This window comes from Nomascus leucogenys, chromosome 25 (genome assembly GCF_006542625.1).
Source record: "Nomascus leucogenys isolate Asia chromosome 25, Asia_NLE_v1, whole genome shotgun sequence".
Taxonomy (NCBI): domain Eukaryota; kingdom Metazoa; phylum Chordata; class Mammalia; order Primates; family Hylobatidae; genus Nomascus; species Nomascus leucogenys.
In genome coordinates, this window is record NC_044405.1 from 11,534,952 (window position 1) to 11,561,849 (window position 26,898).

At 38.6% G+C, this 26,898-nt stretch overlaps 1 protein-coding gene across 3 annotated transcripts in view; it reads right to left on the bottom strand.

Moving 5' to 3' along the window:
• APP (amyloid beta precursor protein) overlaps nucleotides 1-26,898 on the bottom strand; it is a 287,620-nt gene that overhangs the window by 180,904 nt on the left and 79,818 nt on the right. For all 3 annotated transcript variants that reach the window (XM_030806169.1, XM_030806168.1, XM_030806167.1), the window contains exon 3: nucleotides 23,935-24,064. In XM_030806169.1, the coding sequence (XP_030662029.1) occupies nucleotides 23,935-24,064 (130 nt within the window). The remainder of the gene's footprint in view (nucleotides 1-23,934; nucleotides 24,065-26,898) is intronic.

Genomic DNA, 26,898 nt, shown 5'->3' on the forward strand with positions numbered 1-26,898 from the left:
ACATTCTACATTCGTTTTTTTCTCCCAGACTAACTTTTTAATATCTGGTGGGTTTTTTATACTCACAGCATAGTTTGGACTAGCCAGGTTTCAAATATTCAATGGCCATGGGTGGCTAGTGGCACCGTTGGGCAAGACAGACTTAGCATCAAATTTTAGAGATCAAGAATATATTTCAAGGAGTGGTGACTTGACTGTGGACAGGTTGGGGTTACAGGAGAAAATCTAAAGCCAAAGATACAAACCTAAGCAGAGAAACCATAATAAGCTTGAATACACTGAGATGTTTTATGCGCTATGCTATCTTAACGCATACATTTTAGTCAATGGGAGGCATATCACTAGGATTCTATGTTACCATCATTAACCCTATTGATCAGCAAACTGCTCATCTCCCCCCATTTCTCTTGTTGCAGTTCTCATATTATAAATTGTATTTATAGGTGTGTGATTAATTCGAATACAGAAATTAATTTAAGGTTTCCTTTAGACTTGAACCTACTTTAGCTTAGTTCAGTCTTCTGTATCCCGAGAGATGAGCTGAAAAAGCAGATACGGTAGAGATAATTTGAAATTCCCTACTTTGTTTCTTCAAAATACAGGTATTCTCACTGGTTGCTTTCTCCTAACACTTTCCTTTCTTTCTGCCTTATTTAAAAAAAAAAAAAAAAACTCAAAGCCTGATAGATTTTAGAGATGCAATTAATTAAGGTTATATACAGAGCTTTTTAAAAACCACATAATTGCTGACAAAATACCTACCAGGTTGGTGTACGGTGAGGCAAAAGAACCACGAGTCACTACCAAAACCTTAAATCATATGGGAAGGTAAAAATACACAGCATGCTGTTTTCACATACCATACTCAGAAAGCCATGTGCGAGGGAGGCTATAATCAAGACAGGAAGAGGCATTTTCACAGATAACTTCTTAACGGGGTTGTGGACTGTCACTCTCACGCCCCTCACTTGTTCCTTCCAACTTATTACCATCTGGCCTTGCTCCAACAATCTGCAACTCTTCTTTCAAGGTCAAGAACAACAAATGCCATCAGTATCTTCTCAGCCCTCCAGTTCTCTGACTACTCTGCCACATCACATTCTTCCTTTTTTTTTTTTTTTTTTTTTTTTAAAGAGACGGGGATACCCTCTGTCACCCAGGCTGGAGTGCAGTGCTGTGATCAGAGCTCACTGCAGCCTCCTGGGCTCAGACAACGTTCCTGCCTCAGCCTCCCAAGTAGCTGGGACTACTGGCACACGCCAACATGCCTGGCTAATTTATTTTTAATTATTTTTTGTAGAGACAGGGGTCTCGCCACGTTGCCCAAGCTGATCTCAAACTCCTGGCCTCAAGCAACTCTCCTAGCTTCAGCCTCCCAATTTGCTGGGATTCTAGGCATGGGCCACTGAACTTGGCCCACTTTTCTTCTTTAAATTCAATCTTCTCCAGTTTCCACCAATCTATCTCAAGCTAATCATTCTTTCCCTCTCATTGGCTCCTCTTTTCATAATTCTGATTATAAAGTAAGACTCTGTCTTCTACTCTTCTTGCTTTCTCACTCAGACATATCATCCATGCCTAAGGGTCAACAGCCTCCTCCACTCTTTCTATTATTATTATACTTTAAGTTTTAAGGTACATGTGCACAACGTGCAGGTTTGTTACATATGTATACATGTGCCATGTTGGTGTGCTGCACCCATTAACTCGTCATTTAGCATTAGGTATATCTCCTAATGCTGTCCCTCCCCGCTCCCCCCATCCCACAACCATCTGACCTTTCACTTAGCATTCCCAGTCGCTTGCTGCATGCTTCCGCTTGCAGGGTATTAATTACTTTTAGCAAATGTACTAGAATCAAGTGCCCAACTGATTATCAAATTCCGGAAGTGTACCCAAAGGACAATGACTAATTCCTCATTAGGTCAAAGTCTTTCCTATGTGCAAGCAAGAGAAAGGAACAGAACTAACATTGAATATTGTGAGGAGCCCAAAACATGACTCCTGCTGAACACATTCTATTTGGTTGTAGAACCCAACCAATATAGGCCCCCTTGATGGATTTCCCCATAACAAGAGGAGGTCATAAAAATCATGCTTCCACTTTCTCAACAGATACTTCTCGCTGATGAATGTCTGTGAATCAGAAGACCATGGGACTATACCTCTACTCCACTCAAACTCTCCATACCCTCAAAGCTGGACCTCACGGACCTCAGATCATGTAATACTCAGACACAGCACTCCAGTAAACCACTTTCTGGCCAGAAACTCATCCTTCCAATACTTCCTCTCTCTTTCATCCACTACAGTTTGTTCATCATGATCCTGAGGTCCTGGATGCTACGGCACTCTCTGCGGTTATCAGGGGAGGCTTCACTGCCTTCATTTCATTTCCCTGCCAGCCTGGTCTAGGACCCTCAGCACACACACTCATCACTACGCATATCACCAACGACCACCCACATGCTCTTGATGCCCAGGCTCATTTGGTCCAGCCTATTTCTCTCCTAAGTGTGAGACTCAATAAATACACAGCCACCCCACTGTGCTCTTCAAGAGCTTATTAACTGCCTCTTTTAGATTCTCCTGGGTATAGTCCAGACTTAAAATGTCTCACTTTGGGAGACAATGTAATTTAACCATTGGAGGAACAAATGTTGGTCTATGTATTTCAGGCATTTTCCAACTAAAAACCTCCAAGAAAAAACAAACTTGTATCTTAAAAGATGCAGAACTATTTAGGGCAAAAAGTACATACAGAATGAGAAAGAAAAAAGATGTCACTGAATTTAACAAAAGAGTTAACAATATTGTTAACAATAACAAAAGAGTTAGCCATGAAGTAATTAGGATATAGTACTTGAAACTGGCACCACCTTTTACCAGGCATTACAATATTGCTATGAGTTTACAAAGCTCTGTTAGAGCAGAGGAAAAAGAAGGATTTGAATTCTGTCACTGTACTGGCAACACCACCTAGGGATGAGGAAGACAATATCTAATAGAATAACAAATAAAATAAGTATATGTGATTCATCAAGCTCTTCAATAAAAATGTATTTTAGAAATTATCAACATCCCTTTTGAATCATGTTTCAAAAATCACACAATCTGTTCAAACACGGATAGACCCCCAGATAAATTAGAATCTCCCTTTCTGTTACCACTCCTCTGTGGACTTAGAAATTGCCACTTAAATTTGTAAACAAGGCTTAGTTTCATTATTGTAAATCAATTTGGCAGGACTTATCACTCCACAGAGAGCTGAAATAATTGAATTTCTGGACTTCTAAGGAAGAGGGTTTAACTATATTAAGGCTTCCAAAAGGAAGACCACCAACTCTTCTTTAGCAGAAAATGCCCCTGGAGAATTTTGAACCATTTCTTGATCTAGTTGCAATTGGATGTTATCAGTGGCAACTAAGGTATCTGTCTACACCTGCTGAGGCTCATAAGTAAAAACTAAAAAGTACTGTGAATCTCTGTGATAATAGAGCATAAAGCTACTACTTAAGTCTTTATTACTAATAAGTAACGGATTTTAAGAAAAAAAGAGATACTCAAATCTATCTATAGATAACCAAAAAACCAAAAAAAAAAAAAAAAACCAGAAAAATCTAAGGTTGAAGAACATATATAATTTGAGACTTCTGAAACAAAACACCCAGAAAAATCTAAGCTTGAAGAACATGTATAATTTGAGACTTCTGATCAGAGCCTTCCTCAATAACGTAAGTTTAAAAACGATTACCAAAATGACAAGATCCCATGTCAGATAGCAGAATGAGAACAAGACTATTCTTCAACTTAGTCATCCTCTTTTATCACTACAACTTCAATCATAGATGTAAATGGAAATTTCTGCTTCCTTTGCTACTTTTCTGCTTGACTGAATTTCATAATGAAAAACGTCTGTTCCTTCCAGACAGAGCACGAGTGTCATTCAAATTGTACACACCAGGCAAAGAGTGAATGCATTTGTTTAGATGCAAAAATCATTTAAATATGTGTCATTATAGGCTGCAACACATTTGCGGATGCAGCAGTTTAAAATTCTCTTAAGCAATAAAGCAAGGCATCAAATGAAAGTGCATTCAGGCTTCAAACATCTTCAGACTATGTTTTCCTGTTTACACACAGCAAGCCCCGCCTTCCTTTCCTGACCCTACTCAAACAGAAAGCAGTGGAACCATGCCCTAGCCCATCCTATTACCCCAAACGTCTTCCAGGTCAACAATCCAAAGTCACGTGAAAACTCCATCTTCAGTTTCACTCTCCAGGGAGCAAATATTTTGAAGAGCGAGCATTCCAAGAAAGCAGAAACTCAGCCTTTAAATCAAACAAAGCTTTAAACAGTCTTTCAAAGTAAGGTCCTGCCACACACAGAAGGCAACAGAAAGTGTTTGAAGAAGAGATAGCTCCCATTTTATATTTAACATTTAGAAATGAGAAAACTGTGTGGGATTAATGCTTATAATTAGAGGGGGTTAACCCTTATTTCAAATAATGTAGTTCCTGTCTTTCATTTAAAATTATAAAGATGACTAAAATGTACATGAAAGGAAAATTATGGTTAGGATCTGAGGTGTTTTAACCCAGAACTGTGGTTTTTTGAAGAAAATGCTGAGAAAAGATTCTGATTTGGTAAGAATATCTGGATATGAGAATCTTCTAAGAAAGGTGATTTACCATTTTCAGGCCAAAGGCAGAGAGTTTCTAACAATGATAAAATTAACAGGCCATAGGATCTTCATTCTCTAAGCTTCAGGTGACCCATTTAATGACTAAATAAAGTGTGTACTCTTTATTTAAAGGTCACCCACAAGGAAGAAAAAGGTCAGTTCCCTCTATTGAGGGACCCCCTCCCCACTCATGCTATTACACGGCAATTCTAGAGATTCACTTCATTTTTGGTTTATGTTCAAACTGTCTGGATATTTCAGGGCCTTTGCTTTTAAGTTTCCATAATAGGGCAGTTGATTATTTATATAAGTCCCTGGAAAATGTGTATTTTTAACGCCATCTAGAGTAGGCCACCTTTGGGGGAAAACAGCTAATGGGTTAAAAAGCCAACTGGTGTACCAAGTATGTACAAAAGACATCTTTTATAACAGTTCTCATGTGCAAAAGAACATTCATTAACTATAACAATAAATAACAGGCAATATGTGCGTTTTTCCGGACCCTAAGCACTTGATAAAGCCATATTGTCATTTTACACTCATTTTTAGTAGCTGTTTAACTGGTATTCCTATATAGGACAGTTTTCTAGGTTTCCGGACTATTTCACATTCTCTTCTTCTCAGTTACAAATTTTGTTACAACTGTAAGCTCTCCTCACACTGTAAGATGATAATTACATCGCTGAGACCACATCTGTTTTTTTAAAAAAGATATTTTGCAAAAAATATATTTAAGTTGAAGTATCTGAAATACTTTTCAACGTCAAACTTTGAGAGGATTATGCTTAATTATATATCTTCACATCTTTAAATCATTAAAAATGAATGCATAAATATTTCCTAGGGATTTATGCTTGATTCATTTGATTCTTACATACTAGTTGTTATTTACCAGCAGAGAAAGCAAAAGCAAAAACAAGAAAGCCAAAACAACAAAAATAATTGATTCTGGTGCTAGTCCAGAATCAGGTTGATTTCTTCAATAGCAGGGTTTCTACATTAAATTCATTCTAATTTAATTAGTTCTCTGCATAAAATCAAGGGTCTAGGAGAATTTAATAAAAGCTGAAAACAATCCTATCCTTTGCCCAAAACAGATTTTCATCCCAAATGGTACTCAGCAATAAGCCAACAGAGAAAAATGGAATAACAGACATATGCCATGTTCAAGAGTTCTCTGTTTAACCTAAGAAGCCTGAATTTGCCATTTTTTGATAAGGAACTGGTGTACATCTTAGATGAAGTATTCCATTGAGTCTGAATTCTTGGTGAAGTACCTGCAGAAAGAGGACCAGTAAATAGTATGTATGAGGCCTGGCCTGGACATAATGACTCACACGTCATCAATGCAGGCCTCTGAAAAACCACTACACTGATGAGATCTCCTAGCAAGTATGTGTTGTGTGAGAAAATGGACAACCCCAGGGGACTCCTATTTAACACGGATATTTAGAATTTCTGAATTCGGATTCTAAATATTTTGCAATATTTGGAATTTCTGAATCCTAAATATTGCAAAAGATGGGCAGGGGGAGGAGGGGGAAGGGAGCCTGAAAGGAAAATGGAGGACAGCAGAAAGAAAACCAGAAGAAGCAGAATGACATCAGTGTGGGGAGAATGCACCCATCAACGGGGCCCGATGCCACTGAGAGACTGTGGAGGACACAACAGTGCCCAGTGAGTCCAACAACCAGAATGATAGCGAAGAGCTCATTCCCTGGAGCTCAGGGAACAGATGCCTGATAACAGGTGACCGTGGAGGTAACTGGAGGTTACGAAGATCACACAGGAACTTCTGACTACCACATAAAGAAGCGTATCTGTGAAGAGACAGAGCGAGGGTGGAAGTTAAAGGAATACACAGAGTTGAATGACTGGAGTGAGGGACCAGGGAGCTCTAAAGAAGAGGAAAAATATGAGAAGGCTAAATACTATTGAGATGTGAAATTAAATACAGGGTCAGTAGGCCAAGGGTCTTTATGAAGTCAAAGATCAGATACAATGAGGTTAAAGGACCTACTGAAGAAACTGTGTGCATGGATGCCCAGGAATTTAGGCTCGCCTAAGAATTTAGAACAAAGGTGGAAAAAGAAAACTAAGCTCAAATTATTTAAATAGTACAACAGGGTAACTTCTTGACATACTGAACATGAGCCTATTCATGTTAAATATGCTTAGAGAATATCATTAGTCCATGGCTTACAATCAATTCTAAGCTTTCAAGAAAGCAAGAGCTACAGGACCTATTCATAAAAATATAGCAACATTGGGAAACTAATTATCTTCCCAGCTGATAAAAATACCATCCAATAAATAAGGGGATCTTCAGTGACATCCAAACCTTCAAAAAATATATTTTAAAATGTTATACCATATTCTCACAAGGTAATTAACACTAAAAGAAAAGATTTGGGGGAACTGAAGCTGGGTAATATTCTTGAAAATACAGGTACCTAATCAATCAATAAAGAGAATGCCCCCCAAATTTTTCATGGCATAAAAATACTTAAAGCTTTAGGAGGGGAGTACCTACATCTATTAATACATCAAACACCTACTGAAACGCCACATTCATGTAATCACTGAATAAAGACATTAAAATAGGATGACAGGAGTTCATGTTTAGCATTTATAAATAGTATCCTAACCTTTAAGGTACAACATAAGACTCTGAAATTTCTAAAATCTATTATCACTGAATAATATTTAGAAGCAGAACTTTCTGTTAAAATTAATTCTTAAGGCCAGGCATGGCGGCTCACGCCTGTAATTCCAGCACTACTACGCCAAGGCGGGCGGATCTGTTGAGGTCAGGAGATCGAGACCATGGTGGCCAACACGGTGAAATCCCCTCTCTACTAAAAATACAAAAATTAGCCAGGCATGGTGGCGTGTGCCTGTAGTCCTAGCTACTTGGGAGGCTGAGGCAAGAGAATCACTTGAACCCGGGACGCGGAGGTTGCAGTGAGCAGAGATTGCATCACTGCACTCCAGCCTGAGCGACAGAGCGAGACTGTCTCAAAAAAAAAAAAAGAATCTTTACCATTAGCCTTAAAAACTAAGGACAATGAAACTATTACAAACGAATCTAATGGTATGTTTTATCTCTAAACACAGATGCCTCTGATACATTGACTTTTTACTAGACACGTGACACGTGTACGATAGGTTTAACCCTATTTCTGGAGTTGAATGTTCTTTTTATCAAGATCCAAAGACACTTGGTTTCTTCTCTTCTGAGATCCCTATGTTACTTCTTGGTTCTTACATAAAACCTGCTCTTCCTTTGTTGATCAATAAGGAGTAAGTAAAGTAAATGATTTTGCCATAATCTCAGAAATTATTTTAGGCATGTGAAACCGCTGCTCCACATCTTCTGTCTTTCTAATGTTTCGGCTATTCTTTCTTTTCCCTTTCCTTTTCCAATATTCGGCTACATCCGCAATTCATTCATTAAATATATATATTTATTAAGTATGTACTATGTGCCAGACGTGTTCAAGCTCTGGGAATATTTCAGTGAATTAACAAAAGTCTCAATTATCGAAGAGCTTACATTTTGAACAAAAAACAATTATTTCCCAATGTTTGAGCACCGCAGGAAAGGGTTAACCATCAGCATCATCCACTACTTCTTCACAATACAGCTGTACAATGATTGTTTCCTTTCATCAGGCCCTCAAAGCCACTGATTATAATACTTTCTCCCAACCTATTACCCTACAAGTTTGCTAATAAAATTCGAAGATGACGAGGAGCTATTTGCAGGATACTACAGGCTATGGAAGTATTACTCCAGAGTATAATCAGTTTTTTTTCCCCAATCCAATTGTATCATCTATTAAAAGAGCTAACATAATAAAAAGCTATATCCTGATGCCCAGAATTTACAGCGTAACAAGGACTAAGCAAGCAGGTATCTTAGAGGTAACTTTAGCATATTAATGACATGTGCAGTACAAATAAAACCACATTGAATGTACAGATATTTTTCTGGACATCGAATAAGAGAAATAATCACATGAATTACTGTCTTTCCAAATCAAAAATCTCTACAAGTGTTCCAACTTTAATGAACCAACTTAGTTCTATTCTAATTTTCTATTATTATTTCTCAGTGCTACCAACACAAACTATTTTCCCTGGAACATCCCCATGAATATATTTATTTATTGCTTTTTTTTTTTTTTTTTTTTGAGACGCAGTTTTGCTCTTGTCGCCCAGGCAGGAGTGCAGTGGCACGATCTCGGCTCACTGCACTCTCCGCTTCCCGGGTTCAAGTGATTCTCCTGCCTCAGCCTCCTAAGTAGCTGGGATTACAGGCGCCCATCATCATGCCTGGCTAATTTTTCTATTTTTAGTAGAGACGGGGTTTCACTATGTTGGCCAGGCTGGTCTCGAACTCCTGACCTCAGGTGATCCGCCTGCCTCGGCCTCCCAAAGTGCTGGGATTACAGGTATAAGCTATCACGCCCAAGCCACATAAACATTTTTAAATCTACACCCCTTCATTTTCTTTACATATCCCTCAGGATCCACATCATGGCTCTACTTTCTTTCAAACAACTTTTACCATATGCTCCAGCTCACACTACCATCTCCCTACCTCCTCCTATGCTCACAACAACCCCTCATATGACTTACATTAAAAAGTTTACAATTATTCATTAGGATTGGAAGTTTCCAACAGATTTGTAGTCAGGAGAGACTATTCAGGGAACATGAATCCAGTTTTGATCACATTGAGTTTGAAGTTCCTGAACAAACACCTGTCACTAAAGGAGTGAAGATAAACATGTTTCTAGACTAAAAACAATCACAAGTACAAACCTCTACAACATCTTACACAGGGAAATTCAGCCCTAAAGTCTATCAAATAGGCATAAAGGTAATTTTATGTATGTATAATCGTAAGTTATAGACAAGACAAAGCAAACATCTTGTGAAGTTGAGATATAGCATACAGCAAACTCAGCTCAATTAAACCACAGGTTAGCTTTATCTAATTCAAAGTTAGGACGCCTTTAACAGTAACTTGACTTGCAACTTCTAAGCTTGAAAGAAATTTTCGGCTGGGCGCGGTGGCTCACGCCTGTAATCCCAGCACTTTGGGAGGATGAGGTGGGCAGATCACGAGATCAGGAGATCGAGACCCTCCTGGCTAACACGATGAAACCCAGTCTCTACTAAAAATACAAAAAATTAGCCGGGCATGGTTGTGGGCGCCTGTAGTCCCAGCTACTCGGGAGGCTGAGGCAAGAGAATGGCGTGAACCCAGGAGTCAGAGGTTGTAATGAGCCAAGATTGTGCCACTGCGCTCCAGCCTGGGCGACAGAGTGAGACTCTGTCTCAAAAAAAAAAAAAAAGAAAAAAGAATAATGGCTGGGCGCGGTGGCTCACACTTGTAATCCCAGCACTTTGGGAGGCCGAGGTGGGCGGATCACAAAGTCAGGAGATCGAGACCACGATGAAACCCCGTCTCTACTAAAAATGCAAAAAAATTAGCCGGGCGTGGTGGCGGGCGCCTGTAGTCCCAGCTACTCGGAGAGGCTGAGGCAGGAGAATGGCGTGAACCCGGGAGGCGGAGCTTGCAGTGAGCCGAGATCGCGCCACTGCACTCCAGCCTGGGCGACAGAGCCAGACTCTGTCTCAAAAAAAAAAAAAAAAAAAAAAAAGAATAAAAGAAATGTTTCAGATTAAAACAAATGTCTGGAAACCTTAAACTCAACTTCTTCCTGCCATCAAATATAGGCCTCCTTGATCGATTTCCCCATAACAAGAGGAGGTCATAAAAATCATTCATGGCCATCTCATTTAGTTGTCTCTTCTGCAACTTACTCCCTAAACTCTGTGCTTAAATAGCTATTCTCCTGATTTTTCCACTGTAGGTCTTCCCACTGTGGAACATGAGCCCACCCCTTTCCCTTCCCACCATCCTACTGGTATAGTTTTACCCCATATACGGCATTTGTATTGTGAGTCTGCCAGAACGCTCATACTTGGGCGTATTTTTATATTTGTATCTTACGACACTGTTATTTTGTACTTTTGGCTTTTCTTTCTCTACAGTTAATATTTGCCCCATTGAAAAAATTTTACTCATTTTCTATGCATCCATCAATACTGTATCTTTCTCAAACTCTCCAGTAGAACCCTAAAAAGCATGCTAAGTACAGGAAAATCTTTAACGCAGGTAATGCATCAATGCCATTTTTTCCTGGAGGTCTCTCTCCTGGGACCAGCCCTGTTCATCTCCTCCAATCTGGACTAGCTGCTCTCCAGACGGTTGCACAGCTGTTGCTGAGATTTCCCTTCACTATAGGGTTTCAAAGCCAAAGCCTAAGACTCACTGACAGGAGAAGGGGGAAAAAAAAAAAAAAAAAAAAGACATTCCTGGGATGCATCACCAACAAGTTGAAATTTATCAAGGGATATGGAAGAGGGAATGTTTAATGAAGCCACTCAGTGACTAATATGATAAAAGAGAAAGATGACAGAATTTATCCTTTGACTGAACACTAAAACAAATATTGAGAACCTTCTTTGTCAAGTACTAAAATTTGAATATTTCCTAACAGCCTTTGACAACGAAATTAAAATATGTCTTAACCTAGACTGTAGATTCATCTTTATGTCATTTCTGATATCCATGATGCTTTTTTGTGTACCTGAAAAAAAGCATATTCTTTCTTTCAGTGCTAATTGAGAACTGGCTTTAAAAAATCATTCTTTATTTAAGTACAAACATCAAATAACTTTTCAAAAATATAACGTGAGAAAAAAAATTGTCCTTAATTTCATTTCAGTATTCCCTTCATAATAAGTAAATAAACAGTTCTGCTTTTATGAGTATTATTTGGAATTATAAAGATATGCTGTACCTAATTCACAATAGTAAAACTGAAAAATTTTAAGTCCACAAAAAGCATTTGTTTAGTTCTTTTCCTAGGGAAGAAATACATCAAAAGTTCCCTATAATTTATTATGAGAAATCTATGTCTAATATATTTTACATATTTATATACTATTTTTAATGTAGTTCATTATTTAAAACCTAGTGAAAGCTTGGGTTTCATGGCAAAGGCTGAAGTTAATTCAGTTAATGCCATTTTTTTTTTTTTTTTTTTTTTTTTTTTTTTTTGAGACAGAGTCTCGCTCTGTCGCCCAGGCTGGAGTGCAGTGGCGCAATCTCGGCTCACTGCAAGCTCCGCCTCCCGGGTTCACGCCATTCTGCCTCAGCCTCTCCGAGTAGCTGGGACTACAGGCGCCCGCCACCACGCCCGGCTAACGTTTTTTGTATTTTTAGTAGAGACAGGGTTTCACCGTGGTCTCGATCTCCTGACCTCGTGATCTGCCCGCCTCGGCCTCCCAAAGTGCTGGGATTACAAGCGTGAGCCACCGCGCCTGGCCAATGCCATTTTTTTTATGTTGGATGTAAGCTACTCTTCTACCCCAAGAATCATAGTAACAGCTGTCTGTACCACTCTAAACACTTCCTTAAATTTCATATTCTTCATCTGGCTACAATTATCCACATGGCATAAACCATACAGCTCTCAATCCCAAAATCTTAAGTTTTGTCACACGCAAATTCTGTTTTCTACTACAGCTGTCTGGAAAGTTATTTACTGGCTTGAATGTTTAAAAAAAAACATCAAACTCGGCAGGGTGTGGTGGCTCACGCCTGTAATCCCAGCACTTTGGGAGGCCGAGGCGCAGATCACTTGAGGTCGGGAGTTCGAGACCAGCCTGACCAACAAGGAGAAACCCCATCTCTACTAAAAATACAAAATTAGCTGCGTGTGGTGGCACATGCCTGTAATCCCAGCTACTCGGCAGGCTTAGGCAGGAGAATCGCTTGAACCCAGGAGGCGGAGGTTGGGGTGAGCTGAGATTGTGCCATTGCACTCCAGCCTGAGCAACAAAGAGTGAAACTCCGTATCAAAAAAAAAAAAAAAAAAAAAAAAAATCAAACTCAAGACAGTATCTCAAACTTTTTATTTGCTTTGGGAAAGGACACAATGAGAAGAGGGTCCTACAGACCAAGGGGAAAACTGTTTCCTTTCTCTGCTTGGGGTAGGGACTGATGGAAACACAGTGCTTGAGAAAGATGCTCAGAAGCGGCTAGAGTAGAAAAAGAACTTTGAAGAGAGTCCACTTTCTTCTTTGATTCCTCATCATAACCATTTGTAATCATTTACCTCAGAATAAAAGAGAAAATTCCACAACAATAAACACAGCTTGAGGTTAGCTAGAAATATTGCTCATATTAAATTTATGTTAAAACAGCAAGCTGAAATGGTGTGGGAATTATCTAATAATTCCCAAGACTGAATTACGCAGCTATAAAGCAGAAGCAGCTGTTTACTGGTTGGCCCAGAAAAGTTCACGTTTCAGACCACCAGATCAGACATAACAGTACTAATTCCTCATACAGGGAGAAATTTTTGAAGACTCAACATAACAGAAATCCACAGTGTTTAGCTGATACGTTATTAAATCTGACGGCATTTTTTATGGCATTTTTAAACTATGTCACAGCTTCAGGAAGTCCTGAAAACTTGAGCCTCTAAAGGCATTTTTGTCATTTTTATATAACATAGATGCAAAAAGCTGAAAAATGTGACCATGACTGTGTGAAATTTAAATGATACTTCACTTTGTTTTTTTTTACTTCTGTGGATGCCAGTGTGTGTCTTAGTCTGTTTCTCCCTATATATACTGTATATGGAAACCAACTAAAAGCCTATCAAGGCCGGGCATGGTGGCTCACACCTGTAATCCCAGAACTTTGGGAGACCAAGGCGGGTGGATCACCTGAGGTCAGAAGTTCGAAACCAGCCTGGCCAACATGGTGAAACCCTGTCTCTATTAAAAATACAAAAATCTGCTAGGCATGCTGGTGCACGCCTGTAATCCCAGCTACTCGGGAGGCTGAGGCAGGAGAATCACTTGAACCCGGGAGGCAGAGGTTGCAGTGAGCTGAGATCTCGCCATTGCACTTCAGCCTAGGTGACAGGAGCGAAATTCCGTCTCAATAAACAAAACAAAGCAGTATCCATAAGAAATTAACACAAAATATGTTTAGCTGTCCATTTGAAAGCAAATGACAGGGGTTATAATTCGCTTGTAACACTTAATAATCTCAAAGTTTTGATTTCTGAATTCCATTATCTCTTGGAGAAAGCTACAACACACATATAATTAGTGGTCTAACTCAAATAGTGCTGGAATTTCCTACAGAAATGGCTAAGCATGAATAACCAAAGTCGCAGGTGATTCCTAAGATTCTGCTCATTTTTTAAGTTTTTTTTTTTTAAGTTTTTTGTTTCTTTCTGCTCATTTTTTTTACATGACTGAATAAAAATAGCTTTTAAAAAATTTCCGGCTGGGTGCGGTGGCTCACGCTTGTAATCCTTGCACTTTGGGAGGCCGAGGCGGGCGGATCACAAGGTCAGGAGATCGAGACCACGGTGAAACCCCGTCTCTACTAAAAATACAAAAAATTAGCCGGGCGTGGTGGCGGGCGCCTGTAGTCCCAGCTACTCGGAGAGGCTGAGGCAGGAGAATGGCGTGAACCCGGGAGGCGGAGCTTGCAGTGAGCCGAGATTGCGCCACTGCACTCTAGCCTGGGCGACAGAGTGAGACTCCATCTCAAAAAAAAAAAAAAAAAAAAATTTCCTGCTTTCCGCCAGGTTGTGGTGGCTCATGCCTGTAATCCCAGTACTTTGGGAGGCCGAGGCGGGTGGATCACGAGGTCAGGAGTTCAAGACCAGACTGGCCAAGGTGGTGAAATTCCGTGTCTACTAAAAATACAAAAAAAAAAAATTAGCCGGTAGTGGTCGTGGGCACCTGTAATCCTAGCTACTTGGTAGGCTGAGGCAGAGAATGGCTTGAACTCAGGAGGCAGAGGTTGCAGTGAGCCAAGATCGCACCACTGTACTCCAGCCTGGGCGACAGAGCAAGACTCTATCTCAAAAAAAAAAAAAAAAGAAAAAAAAATTCCTGCTTTCCAAAGATTACTGATATCTTTTACTGGAAAATAGTTCCTAAAGACCATAATCTAGGTGCAGTACTGGTGTTCACCACTACTGAGTTGGTCTTTTAGGCCTTTTCATTATTTTTAGGCCTGCAGTGGACAGTATTTATGGGGAAAAATGTTATCTGAAATCTACAACGATATGTTATACTGAGAAATGATACCTAAAAGTCAAACTCATGACTACAGGGTATCTTTTTAATAGATTCTATGTTATATGTGAATCTTCTTTTTCCACATCAAAAATTCGGATTCTCAAATACATGGGGTGATTGAATTAAAATATCATACAACTATTCACTTAATGTTACGCCACATTACTTATGAACCAGGCTCAGAATTACACACTAATACTACCACCATTAATATAAAAACAGTTGTTTCTTTATGCACATCTTCTTCTCATTCTTCCCCATTAAAGTTACTGTCACTTGCGTCCGTGTGAAGAGACCACCAAACAGGCTTTGTGTGAGCAACAAGGCTGTTTATGTCACCTGGGTGCAGGCCGGCTGAGTCCGGAAAAGAGTCAGTGAAGGGAGATAGGGGTGGGGCCATTTTGTAAGATTTGGGTAGGTAGAGGAAAATTACAGTCAAAGGGGGTTGTTCTCTGGCGGGCAGAGGTGGGGGGTCACAAGGTGCTCAGTGGGGGAGCTTTTTGAGCCAGGATGAGCCAGGAGAAGGAATTTCACAAGATAATGTCATCACTTAAGGCAAGGACCGGCCATTTTCACTTCTTTTGTGGTGGAATGTCATCAGTTAAGGCAGGAACAGGCCATTTTCACTTCTTTTGTGATTCTTCACTTGCTTTGGGCCATCTGGGCGTATATACGTGCAGGTCACAGGGGATGGCTTAGCTTGGGCTCAGAGGCCTGACAGTTACAGAATCTCTTTATTGTCACAGCATATAGCTGTGGAATACTATATTACCATACTTTTTACCATCATTGAGTCTTAGTTTTTATGTTTCTACTTAATGCTCATTATCCATCCTTATATTAGTTTTTCTCTAGGTATTTTGGGTATCTGAAACTTGTTCTCTAGCAGATTCTACAGGAAAATAATGTTAAAATATGCCCTGAGTTATTGTACGTTGATATTTATTTCATGTGATCATATCTGCATGTCAGTTTGATTAAATATAAAATCCTTGTTTTGGCTGGGCATGGTGGCTCATGTCTGTAATCCCAGGACTTTGGGAGGCTGAGGTGGGTGGATCACCTGAGGTCAGGAGTTCGAGACCAGCCTGACCAACATGGAGAAACCCCTTCTCTACTAAAAACATAAAATTAGCTGGGCGTGGTGGCGCTCGCCTGTAATCCCAGCTACTCAGGAGGCTGAGGCAGGAGAATCGCTTGAACCCAGGAGGTGGAGGTTGCAGTGAGCCGAGATCACGTCATTGCACTCCAGCCTGGGCAACAAGAGTGAAACTCCATCTCAAAAATGAATAAAATAAATAAATAAATAATCCTTGTTTTGCATTTGCTTTCTTTGATATCTTAAATGTTGCTTTATTTTCCTTTGGCATAAAGCAATGCTGTCAAAAAAACTCTTATTAAAATATAGTTTCTTTGTAAGTGAAAAATAAAAATATTTCCTGCCCTCAAAAATTATAAACTTAGTTACCAAAAAGCAAAAAGTACTATGTGTATAAATAAAAGCAATATACATTCGTTACCATCTTAAAAACAACTATTTGGATATAAACTTTAAAATGATAACATAATAGTATTCATTATAAATGAATGAAAATAGTGATGATTTTTAAAAACTACTACTCTTATCATGACCAATTACCTCTTCTTTCTGAAAAGTGAACCATGTTCTTCTACACATATCCTTTCAGTTCCTACCCTAAAGACTTTGTTGACCCTCTGTCTGAATACCTAAAATACATCTCCTTTCTTGCCTTGAAATCTTATCCTTGAAATCTTGGCTGACAATGCTACTTCCTGTCAAGTCTTCCCTAAATTCCTGAGCTGAAATCCCATCCCCCTTCAGGCCCACTATCAACTCTGTAAGAGGAAGGCCCACATTTCACCCACCTCTAGGGGCTCACACACTGTGGGTGATCAATAAAACGTACACAATGAATACATAAGTTTGACCTTTTATTGGTCAATTCTGTAGGACTTATTTCTCTGAGAATATTCAATTAACTGCTTCCCAAGGTGGAAATTTGGAAAATATTTAAAATTGTTTAAATAGATTTAAATAGTAATTATTTTAAATGGTTTTAACTAGAAATTACAGGCACTTCTACTCTATCAATAAAAAAATCATAGCTAAATTTAGGGGTATCTATGCTTATGTTAAACTCAGGATCATAAATCAGTATTAAAATTCTCCTCCATATTTTCATAAACAATTATGTGGCACATATATTTTATTACACCAACTATAAGATTTGCAAGGCAATCCGCCAATAACTGTTATATAAAAATCAACTAAACACAAATTTATCTACCAGGATGTTTATCACAGCATCATTTATAATAACTATTACACCACCACAAGATAAAGAAAACCAGCTAAATGACCATAAAAAAAGAGTAAACACATTAGTGTCTGGTGTGATGCTACATTAAAAATTATGCTCTCCAAGAATATTTAATTTCACAGATAGAGTATTCTAAAAATGTTAGGTGTAAAAAGCAAGTCACAAAACAGGAAACGATTATATAACACTAAAAACAAAAGCAAAACATACATGAAAAAAATGTAGACTGCAAGGAAGCCAAATGGTTTTGATTATTTTTAGCTACTGGTTGTATTTTCTCAACTTTGTACGTTGAATATATGTTACTTTTGTAATCAGAGAAATTTCTTTTGAGCACAGATTTGCAATTCTTAGCATGTACTACAAATGAGATGTCCATTAGCCTTGCTATTCATTTTTCCAAGCAATTACTAACAAGCCTTGGGACAATATCATGCCAAATAAGCTGGATTTCTTTTTCTCACCTATCATCTAGGACCTAGAGATAGATAAATTCTGTGCTTCAAGAAAATATCAGCAAAGCCAACTCATAAGGCATAACAGCAGTTTTTCAAAAGTTATCGTTTCTTTTTAATTTCTCCTGTTACTTAATGACACCTGAATACAACTCCAGTAAAGAAGACAAAACTGAAAATGTAATGAAGTATAAATCACCCATGCTATTAGAGCTCTTATCAATCAAAACATGAGTTGTTAAAAGTCCCAGAAAGAGGACACAATACCAGGTACACTAATTAAAATGAAAAGAAACAAAATTGGAAATGGAGCCAAGAAACACCACTACTCTTCCTTCTTTTCAAAGTGCGATTCTTAAAAAAGTCAGTCTCCTCAACTCATCCCCTGTCCTGAGTTTTAGAAAGCAAATCAAGCAGGAGCCAGTGCAATTGAGGCAATTATGGAACTTGGGACAGGGCCAAGGAAGTGCGGCAGTGAGCCATGGAGGATGACCTACCTAGAAGGACACCATTTTTTTTTTTTTTTTTTTTTTTTGAGACTGAGTCTGGCTCTGTCCCCCAGGCTGGAGGGCAGTGGCGCAATCTCGGCTCACTGCAAGCTCTGCCTCCCGGGTTCACGCCATTCTCCTGCCTCAGCCTCCCGAGTAACTGGGATTACAGGTGCCCTCCACCACGCCCGGCTAATTTTTTTGTATTTTTAGTAGAGACGGGGTTTCACCGTGTTAGCCAGGATAGTCTCAATCTCCTGACCTTGCAATCCACCCATCTCAGCCTCCCACAGTGCTGGGATTACAGGCGTGAGCCACTGCGCCCGGCTGAAGGACATCATTTTTATAGGTGTTCCTGCTTAATCAAATGCAAGAGGGCTTCACTTTCTAAGTCTTCCTCACCCAGAAGGAATCTATGAGATAAATGTAAGCTCTTCCCATTCTTCCTTCTGGCCTGAAACAAATGTGGCTGCCATATGCAATTTTGGAGGAAAAAAAATTAAGGAAGATCAAGAATCTTCCTGAAGAATTAGTGATGATTAATGCTGCTTAAATTTTGTTGAAGATCGTATGAACAAACGTTATTTTCTTGTATTTTGGCAGCATAGTGTTTTTAAAACTAAAGTGTATTTTCCCATACTGTATGTATACGGCTCATAAAGTATAACTACCAAGAGATAAAACAAATTAATGATCATTCTGTGTCGACTTTCAAGTCTTTTGACTTTTTTCTATTATCCTTCAATGGTACTACATACAAATACAAAATTATATGTACTGATTTCACAGTCTATCTTTCGCTGATTATAAAAGCTACTCATTTATTATACAAATTCATAGAAAACTGCTTAAATAAAATCAAAATCACCTGTGATCCCACTGTTTGGAGATAAACACTGATAAGATTTCTTTTCCGGACATGTTTTCTTTTACTTAGTTGAGAATCAGACTGCATATACTGGTTCTGAAGCATGATTAATGTGGACCATTCAAAGGTCCCATGGGAAGGCCACATATAAAGGAGTCTGATGTCTCTCCAAGGATGGCTGATTAGGCTTTCCTGATGAAGAAATGCCCAGCAATTCTGGTCATTCCTTATGAGACCATGATGTAAACAATCAAGAACATTCACGAATTTGCATCCTTCTTGTGTGCAGCAGCCAGGCTCATTAAATAATGAGAATGATGATGTCATCGTTCTCATCACAGTGCATGTATAGGTCCCACACATGCATCTCCCATGACTTCAAAATTAGCAGGATTTACACAGCGCAGGTCAGTGGGGACAGGAGGCGCCATGGGCACCAATTCTCTAGCACACTGGATTACATACGGGGATTTACAAGATCCTTAAAGCCTATAATAAAAATGTTTTTCCATTCTCATCTCCATCTTTAAAGTTCAGTGAATGCTCATGTGACATTTCTGACTATTGTGTTGTATTGATGTGTCTCAAGAGAATTGTTGTTTACATAAATTCAAAGAATGACCCTGGTATAATATGTCATAGTATTCAAATACATCCTTTCCATGCTAAAGAAGATAGCTGTAGATAATTGATACAAAGGCAGCCAAGAAACCCAGAAAACAAGGCATGCTTTTCCTAAAATTGTATTAAAACAATACAATTCAAAATTAATATGAATTGAATACCTTTCTCATTTGACCATATCTGACAAGATTTCTGGTCATTACTACTTACACATTAGGAAAGTCTTAATTACAAAATGAAATAGAATGACATTTAAGGTAAAATTCTTTAACTTGTAATTCCTTTTTTTGGATTAAGGTATTAACCTGACTTTGCCCCAACAATTCAACAGTAATTTATTTTACGCAATGTTCCTTGCTTTTGCTGGTCAGAGACAAGTACAGAAAAGTGCCAATTTCAACAGTGGATCTATTACACCATGAAGAGCAGTCATTCAAATGGAAAGGATTGAAAGCTTTGCAAAGAAAATATTCTCCTTGAGTAATAGTAATGATGTGCTTGAACCACACATGAGATAATTAATAAAATGTTCATACGATTAAGATGAATCTTACCCTCTGGGTCCAGAGGTACTACCAAAAGCAAAGGCTGAGATGAGAAAGCCAACTTATTCTCAAGGGAAATTATCCACTCCATGGGAAGAAAGTGGCAACAGCAACCTGACATACTTTCCCCATGCAGACAAGAAATGTACAGCACATATGTCCAAGGCAAAATATTACAGAAAAATAATCCAGTGCCACACTGGATCCTTCATCTGATAAACAGGTTAGGAAGGTTGCATGCCACACATAACAAGCATTTTTCTCTCTTCAAGTTTTGTTTTGAATTTTAACACGCTTAATTGTTCAAGACAATCTTATTTTGTTTGCTAGGTCAGTAAAAAAAAAAAAAAAAACTCTTGTCTAAAACATGTATTTGGATACAGTCAAGAGATTTTAGAGCATACTTATGTTAATGCTGAACAGTAATTCTTTGTTAAGCAGGAATAATATGTAAGAATGTTACCTACCACTACTAGAAAGTAGAAAACATATCACATGGAGATTTATCCTATACTGGGTCATGGTTGTCTCCTTTGTCAACACAACGATAGCTGTGAGTTTCCTTTTTAGTGTTATTTATTGTCTCTAATTCACAGTGAATATTTGTTTTAAAACAAATTTTTGTGTATACTGTAAAAAACACTGGACCAATAATCAAGAGATCTTGGACTGCAGTGCTGACTGCAGTGCTGACTCTCCCGTTTATTTGCTGTGAGTTATAGCAAGAGATCCAACCTCCCTGTGAAGAGAGACTAAGAACTAACACTGCCTGTCTATTAGGTGCAAGTAAAATGTACGTGAGTTACACCTATGTCCCTATGTTACCTATGTTACACCTATTGAAAAATCTATGTTTTTCAATTCCTTTTCCTGAAAGACAAGACATGCTCTGCATACTCTGCCAGGTTATTTTATAAACTCTGTATAATACTCTGGGTTTGAGACCTTTGAAAAATTTGCCACTACCTAAGAAAAAAGCAGCGCCTATATTCCTTAATTCTAATCTAAGGTTAATAACAAAGTAAGAGACAACATATGCTCTACTTGTCATATTAGGGTCTAATTTCAGGTCCAATGGAAAAGGACCAGTGATTCATAAAATGAGAAAATATGGTAAAATGATTCAAATAGGCCAAGTACCTACAGGAAATTGCGAATGATTATCTAGTCCCATAGTAGTCAAGAATAGTTAGTGTCAACATGCTTATTTCACATCAGACACTAAACCAGAACTGAGAAATTTGCTTAACATGTCGCAAGTGACCCATCTTCTTGAATTATGTACCTCCACATCAAAGGAGCCCAGAATCTGTTCAGAGGATGAAAGAGAAATGTGATAATGGCTGATGGCAAAGCCTTGGCAGGACTAAACTCCTTCCCAGAGAGAATTATTTTATGGGCTTCTCTCCATTTCTCCTTGCCAGTCTCCAGCCTGTGCATCACAGCTCTGTAATTATTTGTCAGTGGAATGATATATTTTCAAGTGGTTCTCTTTCCATAATGGTTAAAAACATAAGGTGAGGACAGGTCATTAACTTTACTATCAAACAGGTGTTTGGTAGATGAGATTAATTATTTAAAACCACATTACTTAGGCTGTTGTTTCCCTAAATGGTACATAATGCAGTGTACCACAACAAATACAAATATTTGGACAGTCTCCATGTAATTATAATATTATCATAAAATCTTCTGACTTGATATTGTGATCTGAGAACATCTTTTATATCTTTTATTACTTGTTGTACTGTTCGTTCACTTGGAGGTTTTTTTGTTTGTTTGTTTTTGTTTTTTTAAGAGAATGCCCAGGCTGGTCTCTACCTGCTGGGCTCACGCAATCTTCCCACCTCGGCCTCCTACAGTGCTGGGATTACAGGCTTGAGCCACCATGCCCAGTGGAAGGAGAGCTTTTCAGAGATGAGGAGGCTTGAAGAGCAGGGGCAAAGGAAGTGATCGACAGATAGGATAAAATAGACCTGGGGTTCAAAGGATATTTGCTACAACAATTGGCACTAGGTGGTAAATAACAATCTTAATGTGAATTTCATCTTTCCATCAACTTTAATACAAATCATTCTGAATAGAATATGAAGCAGAAAGATCTATGTAAAATGATAAGCTCACTTCTGAAACATGACTGCAGTTTTGAGTGTCATACCAGGAGCAATAATGCCTATCCAAAGCCCTACCTGTTCTCAGTGAGCTTACATTCTAATGAAAATATATTTGGAATACTTCATAGAACAGGTAAGTAAGAACTAAAAGAAACAAATCATTAACGAAGCCTGGCCCATCAAATTAACAGACTCATGATCTGCTTCCTAACTTGCACTGAATTGTTCAATCTCTGTGTGTTATTTCTTGGTGTAATAACTAAGTGAGTATAAAATACACAGTTCCTGGAGACAGATGACTTCTATATTTTTTTGAGTAGGAGTTCTGTATCTAGTATTTAAGTGCTGCTTATTTTCATCTAATTAAACTGTACTTTTTGATCAACCAGAAAAGAGTTAAGAGGCCTTATAAAGCATATAGGTACAAAGAATAAGGAGGAAAAAGGAAACTCTTGAATTATCAAATGTTTAAGAATCTAGTTTTCTACACTCTCTTCGTCAGTTTCATTGTGAGTAAATTACATTGTAAGTAAATTCACCAGGTGAAATCTTCTTTCTAATGCCCAGTGTTTTCATTTTATGCACATGAAGGTGTCTCAAATTATGCACATGAATGAACAGCAATCAGTATGCTCTTAGGACATTCATTTTTGACCATATATTACATAGATCTCCAGAATCTTCAGTAATTATCCTTACTTTCTAAGTTTGCTGTTGGATTTTCTTTGAAATATTCCTTTTAACCTTTATAAGAAGTCATCAGAACGTACATCAATATTTGTCCACAATCTCCACAGACAATCTCTATATCCTTATTTACAACCTGCCTACTGATTTAATACACTTGTGGAAAACATCTAGATGTAAGATACCAGAGCAAAGAACTTGATTTCTGCAATGACTGGTCACATAAAAACAACAACTAGGAACAGACTAATAACCAAGTTAGATTAAATATGGAGTATGACAGTTTCCAGAGGAAAAGAGCACAATACCACATAAAACTACTCAATTTTTTAAAATAAAAGGTTGAGGTAAATTTGAGGTTTGTGACAAAACAAACATTAAACATTAATGATCAGACTGTTTCCTCCAGTTTGATGTAAGCAGAAAAAAAGCCTTCCCAATTCCAATTCCTCTACTATCACCAAATAAGACGAGTAGTTATTGTAGAAAAGCCTTTTTTTTTTTTTTTTTTTTTTTTAAGAAATTAACAAAATGCTGCAGCTTCACATTAGATTCTTTCTTCTAGAAAGTCTATGTGAAGAAACACACAAGGCCCCAGTTCATGAGAATCATCTATGGGATACAGTAAAATAAGAATTCCCGGATCCGCTACTATAGGCATTTTTCATTCCGGAGTCCTGGGACTGGCCCAGGAATTTGTAATTTCAATAAACACCCTGGGTAAATTCATTCTGAGGCAGGGAACTCAAAAATACTGCTCCTGTAGTGTCAGTGCACAGAATGTAACTGCAAGAGTCCAAAACACAGTATGACACAGAGTGGCAATGTGTTGAAGAACAAGTCTGTGTATGGGACCTAACAGGAGCATCCTCTTTTTCCTCCCTCAAGACCAGGCCCCCGGTCAACACCAGCTTCACGGCCGGCTGGCTCACCTAAGCAGCGGTAGGGAATCACAAAGTGGGGATGGGTCTTGCACTGCTTGCGGCCCCGCTTGCACCAGTTCTGGATGGTCACTGGTTGGTTGGCTTCTACCACATTGGTGATCTGCAGTTCAGGGTAGACCTGGGGAAGCACACAAAAAGAATCAATTGTTACTTGAGGCAGGGGCTGGCATGTACAAGCATCTAACGAGCCTCCACTGTAAGGTACAGGTGGAGTGTCCCTTATCCAAAATGCTTGGGACCAGAAGTGCTTTCAAGGTCTCTGACTTTTTCCGATTTTGGAACATCTGCATTATATACTTACTGGTTGAGCGTCTGAAATCCAAAAAGTCCAAAATCCAAAATACTCCAATGAGCGTTTCCTTTGAGCATCATGTTGACACGCAAATAGTTTTGGGTTTTTGAGCATTTCAGACTCTGGATTTTTAAATTTGGGTTACTCAACCTGTACTGCTATCCCCTAACAGTCAAGCCTACTCTACCTCTGACCAAGCTAAAGAAATTCAGTAGAAAGAAAAAGATGCAAATGACAAGCATCTAGCCACTCTATTCAAAATATTAAGCAATGCAACTTTTAATTTATCGCACTCATTTAGACTTAAAATATTATTTTTCCAGGGGAGCTAAAATAGAAACAAGAGGGGGAAAGGAGGGTTCTTACAAGCATGGGGTGACTTTTGATGTGAAATAAATTGGTGTAGGATAATAGTCTGTAATGTCCTAAACAAATGTTACAGTAGATATGGCTGGGGATATTATGTTTAGTAAAATTCAACCTCCCCCTATATCTCACTAATCGGACAAACATTTTACAGGATATGACACATAGAAAACTTTCTATATAAAAATCCTGTTCTTATTCCAAGTAATTTACATGAAAATAATTTATCGAAAAGTTATCAAGGGTGTCATTTAGATAAAAATAAACTCATGAATTCTCTTTGCTCCTATAACTAAGTACAAACCCTTGCTTTGATTACTGTTGTGAATAAATCATAGAGTTTAACTGAGCACTTAGAACGAAAGGTGAAACTCGATCAATTAAATCACATTTGTGAACTATCAAACCACTTCTATTTATTAATGAGTAGAGATTTGAAAGAAAAACATAAACATAAAAATCTATTTCAAAAATGTGCATTCCCTTGCATAAACCTTGCATTTCAACAGGGTGGCTGTTTTGCCAGATAAATAACAATGAATAGAGAAGTGACGGTATAAGCAAGGGAATGATTAGAATGCTGGGCCATGCAATCTCAAGTGGCAAAAGTGAGAACATGAGGGGAATAAGACACAGGTAAAAGGTGGTAGGACCAGTGGAGTTTGAGTCCACTGATCACACTCCAGGGGCTAAAGAATGTATGGCGTACAGGACTGGAGAAAGTGAGGTGGTAATAAGTAGTACTTGCAGAGTCAGATAATTGAAATTAAAATCTTGGAGGAGTTGCAGTGATTGGTCATTGCAAGGAGTATAATATGACTATTGTAAGCAATGGGTGATGGAGAATGATGAAAACAAGGTCACTGGAGGGATAAGAATCATGAACTGACAAACTGGAATACTGGAAGGATCACTGAGATCAATATTAGGATCACTTAAGGATCAGCAAATGAGCGGCTACACCGGATGACAGCAAGGCAGGAGCTAAAATCTTCAAAGTCTGAATGGTGCACATCGATGAGGCAGAAAGAGGTGTGGGGACGACCGACAGGTGGAGGAGCAAAGTGATTTGTCTGAAAGCACGCACTTCAAGCTGAGGTCGGGGAGGCTTTTAGGGAAGAGAAAGGAAGAGTGGTTTGGAAACAAAAATGAAGAGCAAAAGAGGACATTCCCACCTCTAGGGGCAACGCTGTGAGGATTTTGAGAAAAAAACTTCGACCTGAGAAGGCTACAGGAGAAGCAGCGCCTTCTTTGGAGGGAGAACAAGGTTTCTGAGCAAGATAACGTCCATGGGGAGTTAGACGATACACGGAATTTCGCTTATGATTGTCCATGACATTCAGAGGGCTTGGCAAATCTAAATTAATAATCCCTTATCTCTGAATAAAAGTAACCGAATCAGGTTGAATCTACCACTTCCATTTTAACAGTTACGGCGGTAGGAAAACTATGCATGGGCTTTATATGTCAATGGAGCGTGACTCAATCTTTGTCTAAAAAGTTGATATTTTGTTCATTGTGGAGTTTTTTGGTAGTAATTTTGATTTTTAAAAATATTACATTAAAAATTCTTAATCTCAATTCCTGAGTGCCTTGTTTACCTCACCTTAGTCCCAGACCCCAAAAAATCAGTTAAAAAATAAGGTACTGTGAATGGATAAATAACACTATGGGGTACACACCTAGACAATGGAATGTTATTCAGCACTAAAAGGAAATGGGCTATGAACCCATGAAAAGACATGGAGGAACTTAACTAATATTGCTAAGTGAAAGAAGCCCATCTGAATAGGCTCCATACTATGTGACATTCTTCCCACTATACGACATTCTGGAAAAGGCAAAACTATGGAGACTAAAAAGATCAGTGGTTGCCAGGGGTTTGGGTAGTTGAGGGCAGGGGGAGGATGAACAGATAGAGCACAGAGGATTTTTAGGGCAGTGAAACTACTCACTGCACATCACTACAGCGATGGACATACGTCATTATACATTTCTCCAAACCCAAAAAATGTATACCACCAGGAGTGAACCCTCAGGGAAACTATGGACTTTGGGTGCTAATGATGTATCAATGTCGGTTCATCGACTGTAACAAATGTACCGTTCTGTGGAGGATGTTTATAATAGGAGATGCTAAGCATGTGTGCAGGTAGCAAGTATATGGGAAACCTCTGTACCTTCCTCTCAACTTTTCTGTGAACCTAAAACTGCTCTAAAAAAACCGTCTATTTTAAAAACAAATATTTAAAAATAAGGTACCAATCAGTGTAGCAGCAGGGGATAAATTCAGT